Source organism: Pempheris klunzingeri, chromosome 8 (assembly GCF_042242105.1).
Source record: "Pempheris klunzingeri isolate RE-2024b chromosome 8, fPemKlu1.hap1, whole genome shotgun sequence".
NCBI lineage: Eukaryota > Metazoa > Chordata > Actinopteri > Acropomatiformes > Pempheridae > Pempheris > Pempheris klunzingeri.
This window is the reverse complement of record NC_092019.1, coordinates 12,019,637-12,047,520: the sequence shown is the minus strand read 5'-3', so window position 1 is coordinate 12,047,520 and position 27,884 is coordinate 12,019,637. Positions and strand designations below refer to the sequence as shown.

The window sequence follows — 27,884 nt, the reverse complement described above, 5'->3', positions numbered from 1 at the left end:
CTGATCGATATTTCACTGCTAGCAGACATTAACCGTGAATTTACCGATGTTTACAGGACATGGACCGGTACGTGTTGGTTGTGTCTCTTTGCCAAACTGATGCCGACCTGGTGGAGGAGAATAAATGTAAGTTTTAACCAGCTAATTCCCCGTTTGAAGCATATTATACTAACATAATAGCTAACGTCAACGCTGCTAAGCCAAGGTTTGTTAGCCAGTGGTTTATAAAGTGTGTATTTATGTTATCTACTTTCACATTCACACATAGGTTACATTTCTCGAGCTTGTAAGCGTTTATATTATCCAGTCAAAGCAGCTCTACAGTAAACTAAATAATGTGATTAGTAAAAGTTAAAAGCTGGTCTGTTTTAAGTTGTGATGAAGCTCACTTGTCATCGCTCACAGGTCTGGAGCCAGTAAAGCAGATCTATGACAGACTAGTGGACATCTCAACTGAGGAATCAGAGAGAGGCATCTCTTTGTTTCCAGGTATTGTGACTCAGGCACTGAGGACATCTTTCACCTTCAGGCTGTAGTTTTCACACAGCTTTCCTCACCTCTTTCTTCCCTCTGTATGTTTTCCCAGCATGCTCTCTGGGCGGCGGCCCATCAGCTCAGAGGTGGTACTTTGCTGTTCAGGCCTGCCAAGGAGCGACGCAGGTGAGACATTTGGAAGATTTAAGTTGGTTTTCAACATTCAAGATGTTTATTGTCACTCTAGTTGTATAAGTGCAGTCCTGTGAAATTCTTTGGCTGGGAGCTCTGCTACAGAAAAGATACGATAAAGGGAAAAAAATATATATACACATATCAAATATTGCACAGATGAGTGAAATATTGCATAAATGTGGTTTATATTGCAAGGATCTGGACTCAAGTACATATATCTGTGCTTACAGCCATTTTAATTTTGCAAAATAGTAAAAGCTGTTGTCTATAAATATGAAATGTAGCAGAAAATGCTGTTCAAATGATAAATAAAACATTAAGAACTCAATTCGTTGAGCACTAAGTAGGCTGATTTTGAGTCACACCTGGGTTCTTGCTATACATACAAACCAACACTCACTGCTAGACTTTTCTGAGGCAGAAGCTCACCCTCGTGTAATATGTTTGGAAATAATTGCTTTATGTTAGCATACAGTCCTAAAACATTTAAAAAGGTAAAACACAAGGTGACAGTGGAAATGTGCCGGCTTTTAACTCACCTTATCAAGTTAAAAGGTAGAATACTTTATATATCAATGTTGCTGTTGTGGTATTGGGTTAATGTCTTCAGTAATTGAATAATACAACACTTAAAATCTTCTGTTTATTTATTTTTGTTAATACAAAGTGTTTTTCATAGAACCTGCCAAAGCCATTTTATACTGAATGCTGTCAGTAAAATGACAAAACACACAACTTTCCCATCACCATACTTTGCCATCAGATTTCCAGGTAGTGATATTGTTTTACATTTAATATCAATAACTATATAACTATAAATAATATCTACTTGTTTGCTGATCAGCTTTCATGTGAAAGATGCTGATAGAAGTACTCATTTGTTTTGTCCATCTAATCCACTCAAACTAAGAGGGAGATATTAAATTTAAATGACCAAATGTATAAGGATTTTACCATACCAACTGATGATGCATGGATAAAGGAAAAGGAGCTGGTGTTCTTAAATCTGTATCACTTGTGTTGTAGTTTTGCAGCTCAGAGTGGGAAGAGCTGCGGACAGGCCATCAGAAAAATGACGGTGAGGAGGAGAGGCCCACTGCTGTGGGGTCATGTCTCCATTCTCTGAATAATCAGGAAGCACCGGACCAAAGGGCTGACCAGGCGGCACTGACAGAGTGAGTACCAGATTAGATTTTTCTGTTCTTTATTTGAATAGTATGTGTTTTTCTGTTCTGAGTTGCAGGTATGTGACTGATAGTGTTCATTTATGTGAGCTCATAATGAATCGATATTTTCTGAACATATTAAACATGAGCCTGCAATGGGCTCTTCTTTCCGATCCGAACTGAATGTCTTTATTGAACAGGCTGTTAGAGGAGGCTGCAGAAGGACTCCATCTACTGTCAGACAAGCTGCCACCTCCAGGTACTTATTGTTGTGCTCACTCACTTTATTTATTTTACCTTTCCTTAGCAGCTGTAAATCATCGTATCATTTTTTTTTATCTGTCATCCATGAAAATGTTGACTATGTGCTCAGTACAGATGTCATTTTTTCAAAATATCTTGTTAGAATAAATGAGATCATGAAATATATTCAAATTGATATGAAAGCACAATTATTCCATCTATGGTGTCGAATCCGAAATGCCTCCATGCACTACTTCTCAGAGGATTTTGACTGTTATGATCTTCTGTACAGCAGAACTCACTAGTTAGTCGCTAGTACACCAATTGTGTAGTTTACTGAAGGGGCAACAAGTAAGAAGTTAGTTCACTGCACAAAGCAAAGTCTCAAGTTTCCAGTAACAAGGAATTAAAGTGTCTTTACTGGAGCCAAACTCCTCAGCTATGTGACAAGGATCCAGACAAATTTCAAGCAATTAGGATTTGAAAATCTACCTGCTGCAGCCCTGTAGAAATGGACTATAGTACTTCATAAATAAATAAATAAATATGCACTCACAATTGGGAGGATGGCAAAGATTTTTGTAGCACAACACCTTTGTAAGAGTCACCCTCCATCGTCAGCTGGCCCGAGGAGCTGGGGTCACTACGGGCTGACAGATCTTGATATTTAGAATTTTCAGCAGGCAATTGTACCCAGAACTTCTTGTTAAAAAGATAGTGTCAGTGGACCATCCAGCTCAGTTCATTGACCTCTCATGAAATTCTGTCGAAGCATATATATGAAAAAGAAAAGCAAGAAAATGACTAATAAATTCCCCCATGGTTTGTCCCATTTCCTCCTCTCAGGTAAAGCCTTGTTGGATGTGTTGGTATTGGCCTTTGCTGAGCAGTCGCCTGCTATTAAAGACCTGCTGCCTGTGCTGGGAGCCCTCAAACACATGTCCTGCTGGCATGCAGCTAAGATCACTGTAGTCACACAGCACACCAGTGGGTGAGGAGACGAAAAAGATACACATGCATTACATTTCTTGAATTGCACAAATCATATAATGAATATACTTTAAAACAGATTTAATATATCAAGAACCTCGCTAAAATTGCATGAGCAGGATACTTGTCCGTTCACTGGGTTTGTCCATACGCCCCACACATGCAAACAAACACTGTTAGTTCATTGACGTATGATAGGCACAAAAGGCTGATAAGAAATGCAAAGACGGCTCTAAATGCACACATCGGTGTTGTGGGAATTTGTAGGTATTATTATTTGGGAAATGCTCACAGTTCACCACTAGGGAGTGTTAAAACAGTACATATGAACAGGTGTCGCCTTACAGGATTGGATGAGTGGTCATTGTAATCAGTGAACAGTAAACTAGATGGATTAAATTCTGGATAATATATTGCTCTTGTACTTGCCTAAATAAGAGATTTAATATTAATCAGGAATTTAATTCCTAAGTTACTGGAATCAGGAATAAAAGTTTCCCAGGTTTCCCCCTTGCTGGTCATTGATTGGTTGATTGGCTTTTTTTCTTGCCCAGGTGGCAGAAAGCAGCATCCTACCTGAGCGCCGCTCTGGTGGAGCCTGCCGGCCTAGACAGCTGTATCGGCCATAGAGAACTGTGGAGGGGCGGCCTGGTTGTCAGGGAGAAGAAGGTAAGAAACTGGAGCGTGTGTGTGTGGAAAGAAACATTCAGGACGCAGCTCTTTTTGCATAATTTATTTCACATTTGTCTTCTTTACTCAGCGTAGAAAGATGGAAGAGTTAATGGAGAAAACATGAAGTCACTTGAGCAAATACAGCTGCAGCAAAGTCCAGCAGTATTAGTTATTCTGTTGATAACACAATGTAATGGTTACAAACACAGAAGAGACGCTGTTGGTGACACAGGACTCCGGGGTTGGGGCGAAAGGAGGCAGCTGATTAGAGAGAGGAAGCACAGGGATTTTAAAGCAGTTTGTGTTTTTACGTGTACAATATGTGCATGGCTCAGCAATATGATAAAGCTGTTTATTATTAACAAGAAGTTAGGCTACATCCACGCTAATACTACTTCATACACATTTAGAGAAATGTGTATGTGGGTGACAGCTGTTTTTCCTAAGAGAGGAAAGTAAAGATTTATCTGTAAGTCTTTTATATATACTTGTATGAATCTGTATATATGCATTAAAGCACTGTAGGTTTGAGTGATCATTTAAAAGTAGCAATGAGGGGAAAACATCTTATCAGTTCTGTGTTTCTATCTGTGTGTGTGTGTGCTTGTGTGGATATACTGAAGAAGTACTATAGTATGCATAAAAAAAAAGCTTTATGCTTTGAAACTTAGATGTTTGCTTGCCCAGAGCTTTTTATTATGAACATTGTTTTCTGTGGGCTGGAGCACATACACACACGTAGCTCGGCTCAGTGAGAGATGGTGAAGAAAAACAGTGTTTCCTCAAGAACCTTCTGTACTGGGGCTAATCATGGTTAGGAGACCTGATTCATGCCTCAGTGTTTGTTCCTTTATCTTTTTCATATGAAATTACTCATGCAGGGCACAGGAGGCCATAGGGTACATTTTCACATTTTCTTTTAAATTGAGTGAATTTTTAACTTGGTGAGGGATGAGGTTGAATGAATCTAGAGGTATTACTGGAGGTCACTGAGGGGTCATGGGAAAAAGCTCTGTCTTGCTGGCATTACTCCGGCAGAGCTGACCCGACCCAGTTTAGCCCCACCCTGACTCGACCCCGCTCCCCGAGGAGTCGGCTGCAATTGATTATTACTCTGGATTTAGGCAAAGGACAAATGTTAGAGAACGCCTCCGCGCAGTTTCCGTCTGTATAGGTAGGTGTTATCGAGATTGCAGGTACAGTGCTTTTCCTTATTTTTTTCAGGAATTTAAAGTGTAAAAGTACATTTAGATAAAAATAATGGCACTCTACCTCATTCTCTTCACTAAAAAGATGGGTGGGGGGGGTTAGACCAGTCTACATTAAAAGATTCTCTCCAAGCAAGTTTATAGACACAAAAATAATCTGCTTTAAATAACAGTCTATGAAGAGACTTTCCATTTCCATTGTTCTCCCTCATTAAAAAAAACTTCAGAATCTATCAATATGCAAATATGTTGGACACAAGATGTCTTCACAGAAAAGTCCATTTTCAGTGTAAAGCGAATCAGAGATTTCAGCTGATAAATGTGGGAAAAAAAACCCATTGTTCTGTACAGTGATGCTCAAACATCACAATGAAGTAAACATTGTTTTTGACTGGAGAGGGACTTTAAAGAAACAAGTGCCTTCAATCAAGATAAGTTGTCAAAATAAGAAATAAATAGAAGTACGTCAAAAATAGGTTTTTCAAAGGAGGCGGTAAAGTTTTTACTGCTGATAGACCGAGGGTGGATTCTCAGTTCTGATGCTCAGAAATATGAGAGCCCAAACTGAATGAGCATTTTCACGCACCGCCATTTCTAATCATCTGGCAGGATGGTGACGGGTTGAATGGATGATTGCTTCTTTAGATAACATCTTTGCAGCCCGGTACCCAACACAGCACACCATACACACCATTCACAAAGCCAGGTCCATAAAGAAATGGTCTGCCCGGTTAATTGTGGAAGAACTTGACTGAGGCCTGACCTGAACCCCATCCGACACCTTTGGGATGAACTGGAATGCTTCAGTGATGCTCTTTAGGCTGAATGGGAGCAAATCATGTGGCAAGTCTTTCTAGAAGAGCAGAGGCCATTGTTTTGGAACAAGATTTTAAATAATGAGATTTTTATTTTATTTTTTTTTTAAATATCTGGGTGTGCACACACTTTTGGCCGTGCAGTGTACTTTATTTCCTGCTTTTCTGCAAGTGGCCTCACACAATGCCTTTTAGTGTCAAAGTGAATGGGTTGAGGTGAGTTGACAGCATTTTTTGGTTGGTACTCTGGAGATTAGGCCTACTTTACGCCCACTTCTTTCTCATTAATTGGAAGCCCTGGCAGGTGCAGTAGTTTTCTGTCTCTGGACAGAATTGGCGAATTTGTGCTATTCTTTCTCTGTTATTTCTCAGGGGAGAATCAGCAATCTGTTTCAAAGCAGTTTCCCTTTATGTCCCACACTGTTGGTGTCTGTTTGATCTGGCGCCGATTTTCAGTTGCTATTTTATGATCATTTTAGGGGTTAAGTTACCTGATAAATATAAACTGAGGTATCCTAAAAGTTATACCTTTATTTTAAATGTGTTTTTCCGGAAAAAAAAGACAAATGAGGGCATATCTATACTGTTAGGTGAAAGTTTAGGAATTTCTTTAAATAGAAACCTGTTAAGAACCAAACAGTCTTGTTTTTTGCTTTATATTAATTTTTAATTTATATTTAATGTAACACAAAATGTTTTCACAGTGTTTTAAGCCCAAGAGATTCAAAATGCATTTTTTTCTGCAGCTGTAGCTCTACCAGCAATACCTTTCACAGTATACATAACAAATTGATCCACAGATTTATATAGATTGATTACTGTAATTTTTACAAAATAAATTATTTGATTGGTGAATGATTTGTGACTCTGAATTAAAACCAATACAATGGATCCTTATCCTTGTAAATATCCCCGTTGTGGGACTAATAAAGAAATATCTTAATTTGAAAATGTTGAAAAATGTTAAATTAAACTTTTATTGGCTGATTTACCCTCATCAGATTTTTTTAAACTTTAAGACAAAAACTTTTATTGGTTTCCACCTTCAACCCTGTGGAGCTTGAAAACGTTCAGGAGAAGAGCGTCTGGAGTGCCCTGCTTGAGCTGTTGCCACCGTGACCTGACCCCGAATAAGCAGAAGATGATGGATGGATGGTTTCAACCTAAAAAAAAATGTACTATACTACTATACTCAGCTGAATTTTTATCTCAGTCAACTGGCGACGCTATTGCATACTTTACTGAAGTTTTCTCCAGCCATCTTTACTCTGTCTACTGAGCTCGGAGTGTGCTGAGGCAAGCATGCAGCTTCTCCTTCACTAAAGTGACCTTTTTTAAGTTACTGCCTTCAGAAGTGAGCAGGCTCTGGCAGCCAGTCAGTAAAAGCTTCACTGTTGGAGAGAGGTGGAACAAAGGAGAACTCCCAAAGGAATAAAAGCCTGTCTGAGAGCAGCCACCACCACTTTACAGCGGTGTAATACATAGCATAACAACTAATACGTGTGCACGTGTACCATTAACTATACAGCCATGTGACAAGCAAACCGTGACTATATTTGCGAGTTCATTTGAGGACAAAGACTCGCTTGGCCAGTTTGTGCATCTCTGCTCCAACAACTAACGTCCAGCTACAGTTGGACCGACTGCGAGAGATGGTGTGTAATTTGATTAAAAGAATAAAATCACTTGCTTCTATGTGACCTTTTCTCTCTGTGTGTTTACTTCAGTACGTGTCAGAGCTCCGTTTCGATGGATTTTCTCTGAGCTCTCCACTGCATCAGATATCGGGGTCCAGTCTATTGCAAGCTCCCTACACCACTACGGACCACAAACTACAGTCTGAGGTGAGTTCTGAGTTCCTCAGTACCTCTCCTGTCTTTGACCACTAGTGGTGCCATGGAGCAATGAATCCATGAGTGGGTCCCTGTTCTGTCTGTACTGTACATGCACATGCACACAAGGCGTGCGATTCACGCCTTGCCACTAGTTACGCGCTATGCAGGTGGCGGTAACATGCGAAGAAACACAGGGAAGACTAAGACTGCCATCAGGTAAACAGGGACGTAAACAACGCACAGTTTGATGTACTTTAAAAAATGGCTTTGCAAGTGTTTTGTGAGGAAAGAAAAGCATTCAGTGTGGTTATTAGATAGATTAACCACAATATGTTTTGGTGAGAAGCAGTGAATTTCAACACGTTCGCTGTGTTCAAAGAAACGTGGAGACTGAAGAGTTATTATTTGTGTAAGTTCACGTGCAATTATCATAAAGCTGCCGGGCTGTGTCAGAGACGCATCTCATTTAACTTTTCCAAACACCTCAATTAATATAACCTTGGTTATGTTTATCGAGCTTATTTTCAGGAAATTGCACTGTGGTCTCAAAAGTCCAACTGTTTGCCTCATTATTTCTTGTTTCCTCTCTGACAAAGATTTGTTCTCCAGTGTGTCAGCAGAGTGCTGTGGGCCATGCACTTGATCCAAATGTTGTCACTGAAGAAATCTAGTTCAGAGAAACGTAATGCGTTCGAGGACGTTCTTTTCTGCAGCTCGAAAGAAGACGATGAATATGATGAAATTACATCCGAGTGTCCGTGTTCCTACAAACTACAGAGCAGGTTTTGATTGACAGGATGTTGTGTAGATAATGAATGATAATGAATTTTCATTTAGGGAAGAACTGTTCTTTTAACCCCAGTCCAACCCACACCTCCCTTCTAGCTATAGAGTTGAATGAGCTGCACACAGTACCATCTCCTAATGATTTCTGGTGGCTAGAGGGAGATGAGTTCAAAAGGGACACTTCCTGGTTGCCCTTTAATCACACCGAGGCACCTGTGACAGAAGAGCCATCAGCCCGATAAATCAAATGGATTTCATCAGCCAAATGAGTGCCAACCTCTTGTACCTGTGATCACCTTGTAGCCAGCTGTAGCTGTATTCAAATCTAAATTCATCATCTCATCACAGAAGGCCAAAGCCTAAAGAGGGAAATCTGTAGTTTGCATTCACGTTACTTCCTAGATTTTATTCTCATCCTTTGCCCATCCATCTCTAAATACCGTTTTTATAAACTCAACAAAGCTCCCCTTCATTTGGCATTCACTTTTTGTGCTAAGTTGCCAAATCTTTCACTATTCAACTATCTAGCTTTTTTGTCGGATTGTGTATTTTACATTTTTAATGGAGTGGCCCAGAGCTATTTGCCTTGAGGTGATATGAATCACTTAGTGGTACTGAGAAACTAGAGTGAGCTGTCAGCTCGGTGTAATGTCTTCATACACGTGTAGTTTCAGTTAATGTATCAACAAATGACACAGGTGACTTTATGTCAAAACTGTTCCTTTAAGCGCAAATTCATTAAAAAAAAAATGACATTGTTAATCCATATCTTTTTACACTTAAATGTTTCTGTTCTCTTACTTTGTATTTAACCCAGTGATTACAGAACTGGTTTAGGGTGTTTTCACATCTGCCTTGTTTAATGCGGTTTATCAGACCTTGAGGTGTTTACCCCCTTGGTGCAGTCTGCTGACCAAAACAACCAGACTGAGACCTCCTCTTCAAAAAGGTGTTGGTTCAGTTGTCTTGTTCAGTGCAATTTCAAATCAACTCTGGCACGGTCAATTTGTGGTGCGAGCGTTTTGCCTTTTTGGATTAAACCAGCTACCGTAGCCAGCTGCTCTGTACCTTCTCCTTTCATTCATGAACTCTTGTGCGCTCTCGGTGATTCCAGTTCATCAATCATTATTTTCCAGCAGTAGCTTTGCCTCATTTTTAAACTGTATCGTTTGCCTAAACTGATAAATGCAAACAATGTAATAAATGATGACGAGGGCCAAGATCCTCCTCATGTAGTTGTCCTTCCATTGTGACATTGGAAAGTGGTGTGTTAATTTATTTCTCAGACAGAACAACATGAGTTTTCTCGTATGGAAATTCTGACTAATTGCAGAGCAGTTTTCCAAATTTCCAACACAAATTTGAGTCTGCTTGTAAAAGAGTAGACACAAAGTCCAAGCAATATGCAACGCTGTAACAAATTATTCTGCCAGTTGTATTCTTGACCAATTCTTTTGGTGTAGAAAATGTCAGAAAGTAATGAAAAGGAGTTTCCTAGGGTCGATATGAGTTCTTCACATCTTATTTTGTCCAACCAACACTCCAAATCCTAAAGATACGTTACGTTTGTGAAGATGTGAAACAGAGAAAAGCAGAGATAATGCCATCATCAGTTAAAAATGTACCTGTTTTGGTTTTAGACCTACATAAGTAATGGCATTCTCATTAGCCTGAGCTTTTCTTTGTGTTAAGTGCTAATTAGCAAACGTTAGCATGCTTACCAGCTAAACTAAGTCACCATCTCACCTCATCCTTTGAGGCCTTTACATTGCGCCCAATACATGTGCCTCTCAGAACCTCAGAACCTAATTGAGCGTTTGCCCACTCATCATTTTGACACTGCCACACTCTGAGATGAAAAACATGTGTACAGTTTATTACCCAATTTTACCCAGAAGTAATAAAAGCCACAGCTTAATGTTAGCATGTAATAGTTTAATCTGTGTGTGTTTCTTTGGAGAAGATAAACTTTGATTGTGTATTTGTGTGTTGGTGGTGGTTGTGTGCAGAGTAAAAACCGTGTATACTGTCTATTTGTATAGATTGTGTACTCTGTGTGAAACTAGGTCTTTTATAATTGTTGTTATAGTTTAGTTCTGTAATGAGTTTTCTTAGGTCGATTAATATCCATAACAATAAAACCACACTGGAGCAGCATTATGGCCTGATATGGGGTCTATATCACACATGTACACGCACACACACACACACACACACACACACACGGTCTTTATTGGCAGTATTTGCATTAGTATTGAAAATAACCGGTTGAAAGGATGTCTGTTGTGCACATTAAAGAAATACAGAAAAGAATCATTAGCTCTTGAGGAAAAAGTAGTGATACAGTGTAGCTGTTTTTTTTTAATATTGTTTAATATGTTGTGTTTCTCTTCACCATTGTCTGCTTTTGTGACTTAGTATGTGTTTGTATTGTTGTGTGTGCTCATTATTTAGTTAGCGCTGCGGAGCTCCATTGTTAAGTTGTGTGTGTGTTTGTGCATGCTACTGATTTACACGTCTATGGAGAGTGAGATGGTGTGTGTGTTTGGGCGTGTGTGTGATCTCATCAGATCCCAGTACAGAGAAGCAGATGGTGGTGATTGTCTTGGCACACAATTAAAAAAATAACAAACTCTGAGGACAACAAAACTATCACATCTCCACACTGCTGGGATAACTGACTGTTAAGTGACTTACACACACACACACTCACTCTGCCTCTGTAGGCATGGAGGCCACACTGTGCTGTGTGAGCACCAAACCTGAAGTGTTTGTTCAGTGTGATATTTATGAAATCTGCTGCACATTAGGAAAAACCTGCAAGCAAGTACGAAGTCTAGACATGCTTATGTCGCACACTTATAATATCGTTGTCTGTGTCAATGTTATGATATTGATGTTTATTACACAGCTTTGTTGAATACTCTATTCGGATTGGCCAATTACACAACTCCATGGCCTGTATTTTCCGTGTAGCAGTATATCAGACCGTTGCTATAGTCTGATAGCAGAAACGATGATTTTCTTTTAAACCAATAGAATCGTTTTAGATAAATATTTTGTGTCAAATTGTTGATGTCTTTAGAATGAAGCTGTGTAATAAGCTTGATAACTACAGCGGGCAGCGGTCATTATTGCAAAACGCTTCACATTGGGCTCCTGCATCATCCTGTCTGGGTTTGTGTTGCAATAATGACCCTCTCGCTGTACATTATCCCTTACATATCATAATACAGTACATTTTTGCGCTAAATCAGGACATTAGTGTCTATAAAAAGACACTGTTTATAGACAAAATATTGAGATGAGACTCTGCACTAATGTAGCGGATAAAATACTTGTCAGATCAAGTTGCGTAATTGTATTGATGCAAAAATTGTGTCGGTCAGTTTTTTCATAACAGTCCATTGATTTTCAGCACCGCTCACAATGGCGTAATACAACCAGAGATAGTGGAAGAATAAGTGCTACCTTGTGTGGGACACGGAGCTTTTTTATTCTGCAGTGATACTAACAGTTTCAAGACTGAAAACTGTTTCTGTTCAAATTCAAGCGTTTGTGTAAGAGTGCAAGTGAAAGAGAAAATAAAGATTAAAGGAAATGTTGCAAACCATTGTACACATTTTCAAAGCAGAAGGAAACGTTTCTAAATCATGTCACAGTCGCCTTTCTTATTCCTCTAACTCTGTTATTCTCTGGGGATCTGTATGTGAGAAACTTTTTGGTAATCGTGTGCGTGTTCTACACAGATCCAGCTCCCCTACAGCATATTTAAACGTCGACATTTAGTCTCTTGGAGTGTCCTTTTTAAAAGCACCTCAACCCTGTTTAGCAAAGGAAGGAAACCGCTTCACATTGAACTAAATTTTCCGATTTTAACCGTCTTCTGTCCACAAGATTTGTATTCAAACACTTCCCTCCCTGTCGTTAGCACCTAAACCTGCAGCAAGTCATGCATCAGTCTGTCACTGCTGGAAACGTTTTCATTTTTGTCAGAAACATAACAAACGGCCACTACTGCTGGCTGACATTACAGTGTAAAAGAACTTTACTGATGTGTTTTTCAGGGCGTGGAAATATATGTGCAAGATTTCTTTTGTATTTGTGAAATTTGACCCAGTGGGCCAGTGAAGTGTCTTCACAGCAGCCTGTTATATTTGGATGACTGTTACACAATGTAGCACAACAATGGACTGCTAATGAACAGCGCTCACTGTTAAACACCACTCATCTGTTCACAGGGGAAGCACATAGGACACAATTACAGCAATCTGTGTACAAGAAATAACTAAAGATAATGCGTAATGCTCCTGCAATGAATAAATCACCACTGGAATGAGGATGAAGTCACTTTTGCAGTAATTGCATGTTGAATCACCCAGAGTTAAGCTTAAACTTACAAAACCATTTTAACCACAGACGTCAGTTTAAACCATTACAAAGGATGATTTCAACGTACAAAGACAATTAGATATTGGAGGTCTTAATGAAGTGTATGGGTCATCTCTCCAGTTATTGCATTAGTCGGTCTCTTCAATCTTTGGGACATGTGAGTAATAAACTTTCCCAACTCGGAATTCAACCTGGGATCATTAAAATCTTGATCTACTCTTAATCTGTAGGAGTCTATCAGAAATAGGTCGGCACTTCATTCTTCGTTCCAGATCAATAAATTATGAGATTGAGATTTCAGTCTTTCCTTGGTATTCTTATAATTTTCTGTATACGTAAATGAGCAGTTTTTTCCATGTGACCAATGATTTATATATTATTGATGTCCTCGTAACATAATGAGCTCCTTAGATAAGTAGGACTACTACAGACTGTTGAAATGTGGGCCTTTTTGAAGCCAAAGTGAGCTGCAGTGTGTTGAGTACCTGAAGGGTATTCTCAGAGTTTAGGTGTGTAGTAATGCTGAAACACCTAGTCAGGTGATCCATCAACAGGAAGTTATTCCACAACTTTGGTAATCAATTAAGTCATTAATTGAAAAAATGAGTCAAACATGTTGGATGCTTTTTTCTCTTTTTCTGACATTTTATCAACCAAACAGTTAAATTAATTGTTAATGACAGTAAGTGTTAGCTGTAGGCAGAGTGTTTAGGTAATGTATAGTTTAAAAGTGGATGTCTGTGGTCTGTCTGTTTTTCTCTCTTCCTTTCCTCGCCCACACTACCAAAGTATTATTTAGCTGACATTGCCAGTGAAACTCCAGTTGCAACCAAGGAAGATCATATTTCAGGGTCGGTTATATAACGCCACCTCTGAACTGCTTAGGGTTCAGTATCTTGCTCAAGGACACTTTTATCTTAGTTCTCCAACTGATGGATGGTCTCCAACTCCTGAAGCTGTTGCCTCTCAAGCCACTGTGATACTTTAAACTTTGTAGATGCTGTTCTGTGTGATAACCCTGTTGTTTTTTTGTCCTTCATCCTCATCTCTGTGTTTGTTTCCATCTGTCTCTCCTCCACCACCCTCTGTCTGTCTGTCTGTTCTGTGTTTGCAGGTCTTCCATTACTACGCACCAGTTTTAGATTTGGTTCAGATGGTTAATCTGTCAGACCTGCCCTGCTTTCTGATGTCCACGACCCAGTTTGAACTGTATCCTCATTGTTTGTGTGGATGTGTGTTTGTGTGAGTGTATGTCTTTGGAACAAAAGTAAGATCATTTATACCTCCATCCGTATTGAAATGTACCCACTGTTGTGAAACTAAGATTGTATGTTCAATATATTATAGATTGTATTGCGTAAACTTCAATATATTGATAACATGCAGCGTTAGGTACAAACTGCAACTGAGTGACCAAACCTTTTATCCATACATCTAGATTTAAATACACTTGATAACTTAATTCAATAAAGCTTATATAATGCAGCGTCTACTGTTCTTACTGCAGCACCTTGGGAATGTTCCCTTCTCAGTAATGTGTTGTTCCTTCACTACCAACAAACAGAAGCCTGTCGGGGAAGTCAGTGAAAGCTAAACTTCTGTTGGATCAGCTGAGGTCACTGCGTGGAAAGGTATCGACCCCTAAACTGTGCTCTTATATGTACAAATATAAAAGATTTCAGCCCTGACACTTTGGAATTTCACATGAAGTAAATTAATTTCTTTAAAACTTAGCTTTCTGCATGAGAAGGAGATCTGTTTACTTTAGTCCCCAGTCAAACATAAGTCAGACAGTAGAAGATGTGTTTCTTGGGACTCAGGGACTGTGTGTTGATGTTTATCCACTCTCTATCTCCAGGTTGGAGCGTTGTTCAGCCTGTCCTGTACACTCACCCCCATCGCCCAACCTGCAGCCAGCCAACTCAGCTCCCAGCGCTGGAGAGAGTCTATAGCCAGGAGACCAAAGTCCTTACCCGGTGAGACATTTGTTTTATTTTTAAGTCTGTTAAATGGATGACCGTTTGGCTACAGCAGAGAGGAGCCATGCCACCTTCCGTAGGGAAATACTTTTGTAACTAGGACTACACTGATGTAGATAATGAAGCCCTCCATTGGGGAAGCAGGCTCAGAAGTGGGACTGAATGAATTTGGAAAACACTGCTGGAAAAATCGGACAAAAAATCATGAGACAAGATATAACAGATACAGCCATGCCCTGGAGGAAATTGGATTGCTGCAGCATATAGTGAAGGATAAAAATAAGAATTAAACAGGTATATGGTATACAGTTAGAGAATGATATCCACCCATCCATCCATCCATTATCTATGGCTGCTTGTCCTTTGGAGGGTTGAAAGTCCCAGCTGACATTGGTTGAGAGGCAGGGTACACTAGATAGTAATGAATTAGGAGGCATAATACAATAAGTTTGTAAAATATGAAAAAGTGAAATGCGTCCTCTGTCGTGAATTAACTTGTTGTAATGTCTCTCCCTCTGTCTGTGCCCTGTAGTGCCAGACGTAGAGGTGAAAGGTGAGAGCGCTCACTACTTCCTGTTGGTCCAGGGCTCGGACGACGTTGGCTGTGGAGCCTGCAGGGTCAGGATGCTGCACTCAGACAGTCAAATTAATGGAGCGGCTGCCATGGCAACCGCCTCTGGGTTGCTAAGAGAGAAGTCTCTGTCATCATCAGGTATATTAAGCTGTCATGGTCGTATATGTGTGCATTTCTGTGTGTGCTACAGCTACAGCATCTTGGACATGATAGTCTTTGTGAGAGAGAAACTGTTTTCTCAGAGTGCTGCGGGGGTTTTCTGTGCTAAACTATGGGTGCCTCCTTCAGATAAAATCAGCCACCGCAATAGCACTAGCATACACCTGGCAGGGCTCCAGAGAAATGTTTTCCACTAGTAGCACTGAAAATTTTAGGAGCACCTCTTAATTGACATGCACACAACACATGCATATTCATCGGCTTGATTGGAGTAGAAGCCCTGCTGGCTTCATTGACAGAAGTTGTCATTGTTCATCGGGCAAGGCTGTATTTCAAAAACTGATGGGTCAAATACTGCTGGCCCTTCTGACTCCAAAGATTTTCTTGATTTAGGCTACATATCTCTCTTTTCCTCCTCCTCCCCCCTCCTCACTGATTCTCCTCCCTTCTTCCCTCATATCTAACAGCACTGGAAAGTTGTGACTGTTAGTAGATCAATGAGGGATGAGAACCGTGGCTGGTTATGGCTGACAAGAGGGACAGATTTGTGAATCTCTCACTGTTTGTTTTCTTCCCTAAACTAAAAGCTTCTTTCCTGATGAAAGTCCTTCATTGTTCTTGGGCTTTATATGATATTCAAGAGACCTACTGGTGTGTTTCCTCTCGGGAGTTCTTGCTGTTGTTAACATTTTATGCAACCTTCAGGAAACATTTTTGAAAAACTTTTAAATGCAGAGCAAAACTATAAAAAGGTACCCTAACCGCTGCAATGACACAGCATGAGTACAGCACAGTTTTCAGTAAAAATGAAAGTCTTGAGGGTTGTTGCACCTGAACAAAAGCATGAAATATTCAATATACCTTTGTGTCCTGTGCTAGGATAAGGTTTCTGGGTGAGTTTCAAGTCTTTTGCCTGCAAAGGGGTTACAAATTTAATTTGTCAAGCATATGTTTACAAAAAGTTTTGGAACAGCAGTAAGTGGGCATTGGGCTCTGTTATTATACTGCCAATTCAATGGTTCTCAGCGATTTTACCTTGTGATGCCTTAAAATGAAACATTGTCTACTTGTGATCCCTCATAACTTGTCACACATGTCAATGAGTTCTGAGCAATTCCACCCACGACTGAGTTTTTCCTCTCTCAGATTGTTTCATTTCAAAATTTTGAGACTTGAAGAGGTAGAAGTATACAGTTGTTTATGACCCCTAAAGTTTTTCTGTCACCCTCGTCACACTTTTAAGGGAGTCACTATATTCATTTTTAAAATATATTTTCAATAAGAATATTTGCAGTAGGAAAGGTTGAGAATGTAGTAGAATCTTTTGTTGTCAGTTTTTGTCTGCTGTGTTAAAGCAATTTATCCAAAATAGTAAATATTCAGTTTTGAAACTGTAATTTTTCACTGTCTTGGGTGGGAGTTGCCTTTTGGTACGACAGTATTACACATCTGACATGCTAGCAAATGTTGTGATCCCCCTCTGAATATTAAATCCTCATACTACGAGTTTTTAATACAGGTTTTTGTCAAATATTTGAGGTAAACTGACCTTTTTGTGTGAAATCAGTGGAGAGCCCCTTAAACTCTTTGTTGTCCCTGATCCTACTTGAGAAATATCAAAATATTTCTACGAGTTCCACTCAAACAATACACATTTTAGGTTTGGGAATTCTCTTCTTTTTTCATTCACTACTTCTCTGTCTTTGGCCAGGAGGAGCTGTAGGCAACATCCTCTGCCCCCTGCCCTGTCTCCAAGGAGACGGCCTGCTGAAGAGAGAGAGAAAGGTGACCCAGGTTCAGACGCTTGTACTCAAAGAATATCTCAGTAAGTGATACATTTCAAGAGCTCCTGAAACTGAAAACGCATCTCAGCATATATGTTGTTCTGTGAACAAAAAGTAGGTAGTGTACTAAGTTGATCATTATGTAGACACTGCAGAAAATTATAGATTTTATCACCATTTTTGTTGTATTTTAGCGCTATGCTTTTATTAATTGCTTGCATGCTAATGTATGGTAATAACTAAGACAAGCCCCCAGAACAGCACCCTGAGCTCAGTGAGATATGTCAATCAAAATGTTATGTCCCCAAGCAGGGTGGGAACGTGACCTCTCACACAACAGTAGAGGAGAGAGCGGATTTGGGAGTTTTATGGGAGCACACATGCTTACCATTTGTTATTTGATAATTACAAAAAACAAAGATACTTTACACTTTGTGTTGACTTAAAGACACAAGCACACAGAAACGTGGCTGACCCTGCACACTGGTCAGCAATCATTTTTACAGTATGGTGGGCATTATTTGAGAAGGATGTGTTTCCTGAGCCCTCTTTAATTAGTCCTTCTCACCGTCTCATTGTCTTCATGTTATTCAGACTGACATAAACACTCACACCAAATATTAAATGTTTATGATTTGGAGATCAAAAACACATACTGTACAATTTGTAATGTCATGGATGGCAGAACACATCATACTATTTGCTTCACACTAACCGTTAAGTTGATCTGTAAAAACAGTGGCAGCTATTATGATAACTGATGAATACTAAAATAATTTAATCAAAATGATTGTCTTTGGTTTTGGACTGTTGATTTAATAAAACAATCAAATTAAAAAGATATGTCATCTTGGGCTCTGGGTAATTGCAACAAGCAATTTTCTCTATTTTCCAATATTTAATAGACTGAATAACTAAACCATTTTAGAATATAATTGTCAGATGAATCAGTAATGGAAATGATAAGCAGTTGAAACTTATAAAAAAATATGTAATAATTGCATGTAATAATATAATAAAAGATATTTCCTTTAAAACTAGTGAAGCCAGACCAACAGTATACATGTTGCCAGGAGTCCTCAGTCTTGACCCCTAAAGTAAATTAATTTGAGATCAAATGTCACTCTTTATGGTCAACATGTATATCTGAGACAAAGCCAAATGGACTGAAGAGTCGTATCAGCTTTCGGGGAGCTTCCTGTCCTGTCGTCAGTTTGAGCTCTCAGCTCTCTCCAGCCCTCAGCACAGACGGGTGCACAGAGAGAGTCTGTTGAAATATCATTATTTTACAGACACACATAATTTCCCCTTGGCAGGCATAGATAGTGAAACACCAGTGGAGTGGAGCCAGATTAAAGGAAGTGGAGAGAACTTCTTCAGACTTGAGGAAAAGCAATAGGGCTGTTCTTTGAAAAGGCCATGAGCAGGATGAAGAGTCCTGACAGACCACTGCCCTTAATGAAATTCATCACAGTATATTCTCACTTGGCATTAAATTGGGAAAAGGCATGTTCTTTTTAAATTGCAAAAGTTAGAGGTACTGATTTTTCTCCTTATTTTTTTTTCTTTTTTCTCATTCAGATTTTTTAAGTTACTTCTTCTTTTGAAAGATGTATTGATTATTTATGTAACATACTTTCTACTTTCAAGCCAAATTTAATTCCAAAAAGTTGTATATGTTACTAGGGCTAAGCAGTATTACCTCAAATCCTTATCATGGTTAATTGTCACATTTACATTGGTCAGTAGGTAAATGCATGAAGAGGCAGTCTATAAATGCTAGCCTGTATGAATTAATTAATTTACTATATATGCCGACAATAAATGAAATAAAATTGTTGTTGTTCAGGATTACCAACATGCATTATTACCCAGTGCTGCTTCTTTCTGTAAAACTAAAACTAATTAAAGGAGACCACTTATATAATGTTTTGGATCAACCCAATCATTTAGTAACAACCACACAAAAGCAAAAATCCTGCAACATTTTACCAATTTTAACAAGGTTACCAAATGAGCCATGAACTCAATCTGAGATCTGAGTGTGCTAAAACCACCTCTGCTGCTCTGTTCCTCTGTGTCCAGGACAGAAAGAAGAAGCATCGGCCTCACCCTCGATCCCTGTCAATGACCTGAGGGTCATTCTGAGTCTGGCCAGGGAGCAGTATCTCAAGATGATTGACTCCAGTCTTCCCTCTGCTGCCATTTGTATAACAGATGAGCAGGAGAACACGGCCGCCAAGAACCCAGGTATGAACTGAAAAGAGGCACAAAACATGTCTATTCAGTATATTCACATGCATTCAAAGCTACAGTAGATACATACACAGTTATAATGTGTCAGTAGCCTGGTCAGTCTTTCTCATGTAGACACCAGAACCACTCATAGACCCCTTTCTCTACATCATCTTGTTTTTCCACCTTAAATAACACTTTCTTTGACTGTGTCAAATATCCAATTGCTTTACATTAAAACTTAATTGATTTAATGCCTTTTTTGAAAATGCATTTACACTATGTTGGCAGATAGGCAAGAACAGGCGTGGGAGTGTTCATGTATCATTCCAAGATGGAGTTTTACCTATTTAGAGCAGTTCATTAAGACATGAAACCAGATCTATACAAAGTATTGGCCCCTTTAAAATAGCTGAATTGATAGTATATGTGTTAATGTAGGATATTATTTAGATGTAACTGCTAGCAATGGTGGATTTTACAGCCATCCCAGGCAGGAAATATTGGCATTGTCAGAATTTCCTGATATCTCCAAACCCAACGAGGAGGCTAACATCAAAGGTTTTTTCATATTGGCTGCTTATACAGTAATTATGATCCGATGGATATGACATTAAAGCGGCAAACGCAAGCGCATCACAGGATGACAGTTTTAGGAAACAATGCCAGCTAACAATACGCAAATTAAATCAATCTGTTGGGCTAATAGACCTGCATGTCAAGCAGTTTTCATGCCATAAATGCTCTGCATTTTTTGAATAATTATTTTTAGAGTTTCTGCAGAGCATTGTCTGCCAGATTGTTTATTGTGTAATTATCTGTTTGTCTCAGCACGTGTAATTTTGTTAGAATAGACAGAAACAAACCAACACCTTTTAACAGCAAAAGTGGCACTAAAACAGTCCACACTGTAATGGTCGTGTCTTTGTGTGCATCCTTCTGATTTTATATTCATTTCATGCTCTCGAGGACCTCACATAAAGGATATAGTTGAATTTCTTAGAGGTGAGCCCATAAGCGGATGTGATGATGGATGTGAGCATGTAGAGACACACAGTCTAGGGTGCAAATCAGGTTATTTTTTTCCACAATCCTTGCCCACCCCCTGATCTGGAGATGGGAATGTCATATACAGCAATAAACAGCTTCTGCACTCCATTAGGAATGTCTTTTGCATTTATGTATCTGCATCGCCTAAAGGTGTAAATAACTTTGTGTGGGCTGTCAAATCGCTGACGGAGAGCTTCATTCTCTTCATATAGCACACGAACAACCTCAGGCCATTACTGTACATGAAACCCCCTCATTTCATCGGGAACCCGCTGTAAACAGTTTCATCACATTTCTGTCCTCCGTGATAACATAACGTACAATCTTCTTGACAAGAGAAAAAGTGCAGAGTGGTGATATTTTGAATGCTGACGTTTCATCTGTTCAGGTTTCTGGCTGCCAAGAGGCCAGGATAAGTACATGGTGCCCATGTTGTCTGTGCCTATGTACTGGGTCGTTTCTCTGCTGTTTTAAGATATAATGCCACCTGTATCATGTGTTACATGTGTGTTTTTTTTACCAGGCAGTGCTATACCCCATTTCCTTTAAGGTGCTATAAATGCGCATCCATGAGCATTCTAAAACTACTGTGAGCTCCAGCTCCAGCCAAACAGTGGAAAAGCATCTGAGACCATTTTAGGCGTCTCCATATGAGACAACTAAAGCCTTATATACACAACTTAGTATCTTTCTATTCAAACTTAAAAGCTCATTGAATAGTAAACTGATTTTGGGTCACAGTGCACATTTGTGTGGCTGTGGTTTCAATGGAAATAAACCTATGGCAAAACCTAAGCTAAGCTTCCTTGTTTTGCCATTCAAGATTTTCAGACAGTTTCCCACCTCCAATCTGACTGGCCCGAGAGAACCGTGCTCCACAACATAGAGAACCTGCAAAGGAGACGACAGAAGAGGAGGTAAATGAGATTTAAATAGAAATATGACTCTGTTGTTGTTATACTGTATTTGATCTACAGTGCATTTTGTGTGTCTCAGGTTCGGCCTGTTAGGTCCAGGCTCCAGTGACAGTCTGCTGGGTCCTAAAGACAGTCAAAAGGCCTCCCCTGCTTTACTGGATGCCAGAGAACTTCTAAAACACTTCACATCCGATGGCCTGCCCACTGGGGAGCTACAACCACTGGCTATCAATAGAGGGTATGTTTGGTCAGTTCAGAAATTGGACTTTCCAAAGTGTACACTGACTGAAGCCATTTTATTAGGTAGCCTCAAGGTACGACATGTTGTGCATTCAGAGACGCTCCTCTACATTCCTTGGTTGGAATGATTTGGCTTACTGTTGTCTCTATATCAGCGTGAACCACTCTGGCCATTCATCTCTGACCTCTACCACCAACAAGGCATTTTCCTTCAGAGGACTGTCGCTCACTGGACATTTTCTCTTTTTTAGACCATTCTTTGGAAACCCTAGAGATGGTTTTATGAGAGAATCCCAGCAGATCAGCAGCTTCTCAAATACTCAAACCAGCCTGTTTGGCACCAACAACAATGCCACATCCAAAGTCACTTAGATCACTTTCTTCCCAATTCTGATGCTTGGTTTGAACTTCAACAGATCTTGACGTGTTCTTGATCATGTCTACATACCTAAATGCATTGAGCTGCTGCCACATGATTGTCTGATTAGATATTTGCGTTAATAAGCGGTTGAACAGGTATACCCGATGAAGTGTCCTGTCAGTGTATATAAATGACCATATATAGTGTAGTCTAGTAAGCAGTCTCTGTTGTTTTAGGATGGATCTGAATGACAAACAGTTAACAAGGCCATGATGAGGGTTTGGTTATGACCATTAGAATGCTATAGTGAGCTTACAACCTTTTACAGAAAAATTGATTTGGGTTGAAGAAAAAAGCATTACTCTGGAGCAGAGCAGTCATCAGTTAGTGCTAATAATTGTGTGTGTTTTAATTAGTGAAATTTGTATTGGTGGTTTAATGAAGAGAATGTTAAATTGATTCATTTTCTCTGACAAACACTTGATTTGTTTCTCCTCTCTCTCCGTCCCCCACCCCTTCTCTTTTTTTCTCCACATTCTTTTTCTGGTCAGTAATAATGTGTTTCAGCTGTCACCAGACCTTTCTCCCAGGAGAGTCAGCCAGATGCCCTTCAACAAAGCATCAGCGTCACACTACCATGGCATAGAGTACGTTTCTACTAACTATACAGGGGCTGTTCAACTACTGCAGTTTGTATTGTACAGTACAGGCAGCTATGAAAAATGTATAATTAGTGCACGCTCAGACAGTAACAAAGCACATAAGTGTCTATTACTTCTTAATTTATTATCATTATTATGTTTTATTTGTTTTATTTGTTCATCTAGATTCTGCCTGGACAATCAGCGGGCCTTGGACCGAGACCAGGCCTTTGTAAAACTCCAGTCCCGTCTGATTCGGTACGAGACCCAAACCACTTGCTCCAAGGAGCTCTGTGCCCTCCCATTCGCCCTCAGCCCCGCCCCCTCCCCTGCTGTGATGTCAGAACCAGGAAGTGTGCCTGACGGAGAGACTTTGCAGAATGCTGACGTAGCACGATTGAAGCGCAGGTCATGGGACACAGACGTTAGCGGAGGTTATCCGCGCAAGAGGTATGACGGTGGTGAAAGTTGCTCCTCGTTGGTAGCAAAAGGGTGTATGTTTGGATGATACGTTGTCGGGTGGATGCCTGGGTGGATCTTGGCATTGTGGTAAGTGGGATGTTGTCGCTTGAGTGTTAATAATGTTGACTGTTTGTGTCTTTGCGTGTTTGTCTGACTGTTCTAGGTTGGTAAAGTCAGAGAGCAGTGACTCCCTCTGCTCTCAGAGTAGTGGCAGCAGTGGGACACACCCCGCCATCAGGTGTCTACGGCGACAGCCGAGCAGATCCCAGTCCACCTCCTCCACCATCAGCCCTTCCTCTTCTTTAGCAGCAAGACGGACATCCACAGGTACATCAAAAACAATCAACCTTAAGGCTGTCATATGTAAGACCATACATCTTGTGCCCTTGATGGCACATTGACTTCTGTCTGTTTCCATGAATTCAACATGACTTAAGTTGTTGGTATGGAGTTGTGAGTGGAGAAGACACTGAGAACACAATTGACTTTACCCAATATTTATCTATCAACTCTTCTCATAACAAATGTATGTCAAAAGATATAATACTATGTTGTATTTCTGTGGCACACTTTCACATATTATTTATTGAATACATTTAGAGGCCTAAAATTTCTTCTTAAATGTGATTACAGCATCGGAAAGCTACCAATTAAGCTATCCAATTATCACTCTCAAATCCTCTCATATTAGAGAGGATTTGCACATGATCTCATTTCAGTCCTCATCCATACTTTACAGAAATAGATCCTGTTTTTAAAACGGATTCCAACAATGCTAGTCTTTCATATTCATTAGGTGGAATTTCAGAAAACCTTTCTCATTTCTGAATGAACGGAGAGTCACTAAACCTGTTAAGTGCAGTTTATTCTTTGCAAAGAGGAGCAAACTGTAACAGCGTGGTCATGCACTCTGTTAGAGAAGCTCCCAGAACTTCACCAGGCGTTGCCCTTTATTGTCGTAGAACCATGGGGGGTTACCTGCAGACACTTTCATCCTGTAGACCTAATTACACTTTTACCCCTCTTTGTTCTGGCCAGGGCACATCCTGTAACACAACAAAAGACTAGGGCTGTATTGGAAATGGCATACTATACTGGCAGTTTGGATTGAATAGGCCAAAATGTAGTATGTCTTATGCAGTTTGCAAACAAAAGCAAGATCTGCAGCATGCATGGGACCAGTCCACTTCACCTGCTGTGTCCCACTGTTGTATGAACGTTTCTTATTTCTCCTGAGCGGTCCACCAGAAGCTGTTAGTGATACAGTGACCTGAGCCCTCACAACTTGTTTTTGTGTGTTTTTAGCACACATTTACCTTGATTTGTTATTTTTTTGAAAAGATGTGCAGTGGACAACAGGTTCATTGCATCCAATAACGCTGTGATTCAGTGACTTGAGCTCTCACAAATGAAGAGACTAAATATTTCTTGGCAGATACCTGTACTTGTTTTTGTTCTTTTGCACAGGTTGCACTTTATTGTTGTTGTTTTGAAAAGATGTCCAGTGTAAAACAGGTTAATTGTTGTTAATAGGTTGTTGTTGTATTTGTTGGGTTTTTTTTCTTGCACAAATTGCAAATTTTTCTTCTTTCAAAAGGGGGCCTGACAGAAAAAGTTTGAGAACCACTGCTGTAAACCATCTGTCGCTTTTACACCTCTTTGTTCCCTATCTTGCAAATTCCATTACAGTGTGTAAAATTACTATGAAAAAATAAAAATCACCAAGGGGAAACCAATTAAACTGACTGTATTGACTCTCTACAGGGGATCTTTATACCACATTTGACACACATTTTATCAACATTTGTATTTATATTGATATTGTTTTGGTCCATATCAATATAAAAAAGTTAATTTGTTATTTTTTATTTTCCATTTACACTCAGACGTGTGATAGTTTTGTACTGCCATGATGGTAATGCCTCATTATTCTTTTCCTGACATCGCTGCCCAGGTTTGGTGACGCTTTCCTCCGCTGACAAACCTAAACCTCAACAGAAGAAGACAAATCATGGAGAAAAAGAGGATAAAACTGCCAAAGAGTCACGCTCCCAGAAACACAACAGGGTGAGTGTTTCTGTGTGCGTCTTATTTTGGAAAAGATGAAAACCTTAATATAATTATTATTACCTAACATACATTTTTTTCTTATTTGGAAAGACATTCATGCTTTAAAATTGTGATGAATAAATCTTCAAAGGAAAACGATGGTTTATTACAACTTGGGTTTTATTTTTGCTCCTACCATTGGTTCGTTACTTTTCTCAAAGCCACAATGATATCTATCTAATCTAATAATATCTAATATTACAGCTACAAACACCTGACAACGTGTTTGCCTTGGATTTCATACCTAACTGAAAATTTCCATGTATTGCGAATACACTTTAAACAGAATAAGTGACGTGAGGGAGATAAGATCCCTGGTTTGCTAGCCTGCCGTGGTCACTGTAGTCCTGTTTGACAGGTAAAACGGACAAAGCATTGTGTTTAATGAAATAAAATTGCTGATGAAGGCAGGAGGACTGTTCTGTGCTCACGTTGCCGCCTGAAAACAATAGTAACTACGATAATGACGATATCAGCTGTTATCATCTATATATTTCACCATTGTATAACGTAAAGCTATTATATTGGCACACTTCTACTAACGATGACGTACTTATTGTTCCTTATCACATCGCTGCTACTTTTAGCAAATATTTATAGCTGTTGCCACATTCTGATAAGATTTGACAATTACTTTGGTAAAACACTATTTAAACCGACAGAAACATTTTAAAACATTTAAAACACAAATTGAAATAAACTGCAGTTTTCCTGTAATGTTTGTTTCATAAGGTGTGAATTCAATAGAATACATCCCTTCACTTTTGTTAGATTTCTTCTAAAAACAACTCACTCACCACAAACTTTACAGACAAAGACACAACGGCAGACAGGCACACAACAAAACACTCGCTCTCTACTACAAATAAGAGTTGTGCAACAGTTCCAGGAAAGATAAATGTTTAATGTTTTGCATGTGATCACTGTGAATATGTGGGCTGCATTATAATATCGCGGCAGAGGCACTTTAACAACTATACCATTATCATATCACCTGCTCGCTTCCTCCACAGACGCACACACACACACACACACACACACACATCTTTGACGCATTTGTGTGCAGTGACAGAAATACACATGTGCACGCGGACACACACACCTGCACACTTTTTCCTCTGTCCCACGCACAACTCACAATCTGCATCCCGACCTTGACTTGTTCTGATTTGTGATTACTATGCAAACAGGCTTATCATCCAAACCCAAGTACAGGAAAGAACAGTTGGCCCTATTCAGAAATAATGATAGCAGTTTATTCGGGACAGAGATTAAAAGCTGCCTATCTCCCCCTCATGAGACTGAATGGCACGGATGATTCCTCACAATAATTTATGGTTTTTCCTCAGAACAGTCGCTGTGACAAAATTAAAAGCGCATCTATTTATGTCCGGAATGCGTTTTCCCTGTCGACACTACCAGTAAAATGTTTGTATGTTGTACCTGCAAGCTCACAATGGTGGATGTGAAGGTGATTGCGTGGTGGAAAAAAAGGATGTCTCCCAAAGTCAAGACATTTTCACATCCCTTCCTTTTAAAACGGTGCTGCGCTAAAATTTGTTTCTCTGAACCGGGTTAGCGTCAGGTGGTAGGGGAATAAACACAACTAGATTTAATGTTTTGACAATTGTGCTAATATGAAATTGTGTGTCTGCTTTCTTTTGTGTCCTCAGATGCTTCTGGAGGTAGTAGCTAAAACGCTGAAACACCACGGGATCACTGCCGAGCACGAGTGCTTTGAGGCCTGCAGCAAAAGACTGTTTGATATCTCCAAATTCTATCTCAAGGTCAGTCTTTCTGCTGCCCACACAGTCAGCGCCGCTTTCATGTGTATGCTTCAATGCATCCTGCACTTGTACTGCAGTTTTTGACCATATGTTGTGTTTTGTTATAGATCCTCGCAACAAATTAGAAAAAGTAATAGGAACAGTTTGAAGACACCATTTGTCTTTCCTGCTGTTTTTTGCCAACACCCACATTTTCATCTGTTTTCTTCTGTGCCACCTTGTGAATTGAAATCAGGTGCTCTTGTTTGATAGAATATAAACCTGAGGAAAAACTGCATTGCATGCCTGCGAAGGTGGACAAAGTCCTTCACTTAAAAAGTAGCAGTTCAACAATGTAAAAATCCCTCTGTAAAGACCACGTGAATGTACCTTACTGTGTCAGTTTAAATGATCCTGCCCTTCTGTTGCTGGACTCCAGGATCTGAAGACGTCCCGAGGTCTGCCTGACGAGATGAAGAAGGCAGCCAGCAGCAACGTTAAACAGGTAACGCCATCAAATACCAACCATTCTTCACCTGGTTTAGATCCTCTAAACCTGGACTTCCTAAAGGGTATTTTCTGTTACTGTAGGTCATTGACTGGGTGGTGGAGAAGACCTCAAAGAAGTAAAGACAGTCTTGAAGAATAAGTGGGGAAAAAACCTGTTTCTATTGATATGATATGATTTTGATTATGATTTTGTTTTTTTATTTATATTAGGGGAAAAAACGACATCTTGTGTCACATTCCCAAACGATTATAGGAGTGTTTACTTTTAAGCCTTCCTGCTTAGTTTTAAATTGTTAGATTAAGGCTGTTTTAAATAACTTA

The 27,884-nt window shown here is 39.6% G+C and overlaps 1 protein-coding gene across 1 annotated transcript; it reads left to right on the top strand.

Moving 5' to 3' along the window:
* The first annotated feature begins 59 nt into the window (after positions 1-59).
* mtbp (MDM2 binding protein) lies at positions 60-27,884 on the top strand. Its single transcript, XM_070835720.1, has 23 exons — positions 60-126; positions 406-489; positions 587-660; positions 1,696-1,844; positions 2,036-2,094; positions 2,925-3,069; positions 3,623-3,737; positions 7,491-7,607; positions 13,891-13,985; positions 14,341-14,407; positions 14,635-14,752; positions 15,288-15,467; positions 17,200-17,313; positions 19,358-19,522; positions 21,381-21,474; positions 21,554-21,712; positions 22,627-22,722; positions 22,903-23,166; positions 23,342-23,505; positions 25,133-25,245; positions 26,961-27,074; positions 27,493-27,558; positions 27,645-27,884. Exons 1-23 carry the CDS (start codon positions 60-62, stop codon positions 27,681-27,683), a joined length of 2,658 nt encoding a protein of 885 aa, XP_070691821.1. The 3' UTR covers positions 27,684-27,884.

Bases quoted from the DNA above. Each gene is read 5' to 3' on its own strand.
- mtbp (XM_070835720.1), top strand. From the start codon at position 60: ATGGACCGGTACGTGTTGGTTGTGTCTCTTTGCCAAACTGATGCCGAC. The intron at 3,070-3,622 runs GTGAGGAGACGA...TTTCTTGCCCAG, and splicing joins GTCACACAGCACACCAGTGG to GTGGCAGAAAGCAGCATCCT. The intron at 25,246-26,960 runs GTGAGTGTTTCT...TTGTGTCCTCAG, and splicing joins GCTCCCAGAAACACAACAGG to ATGCTTCTGGAGGTAGTAGC.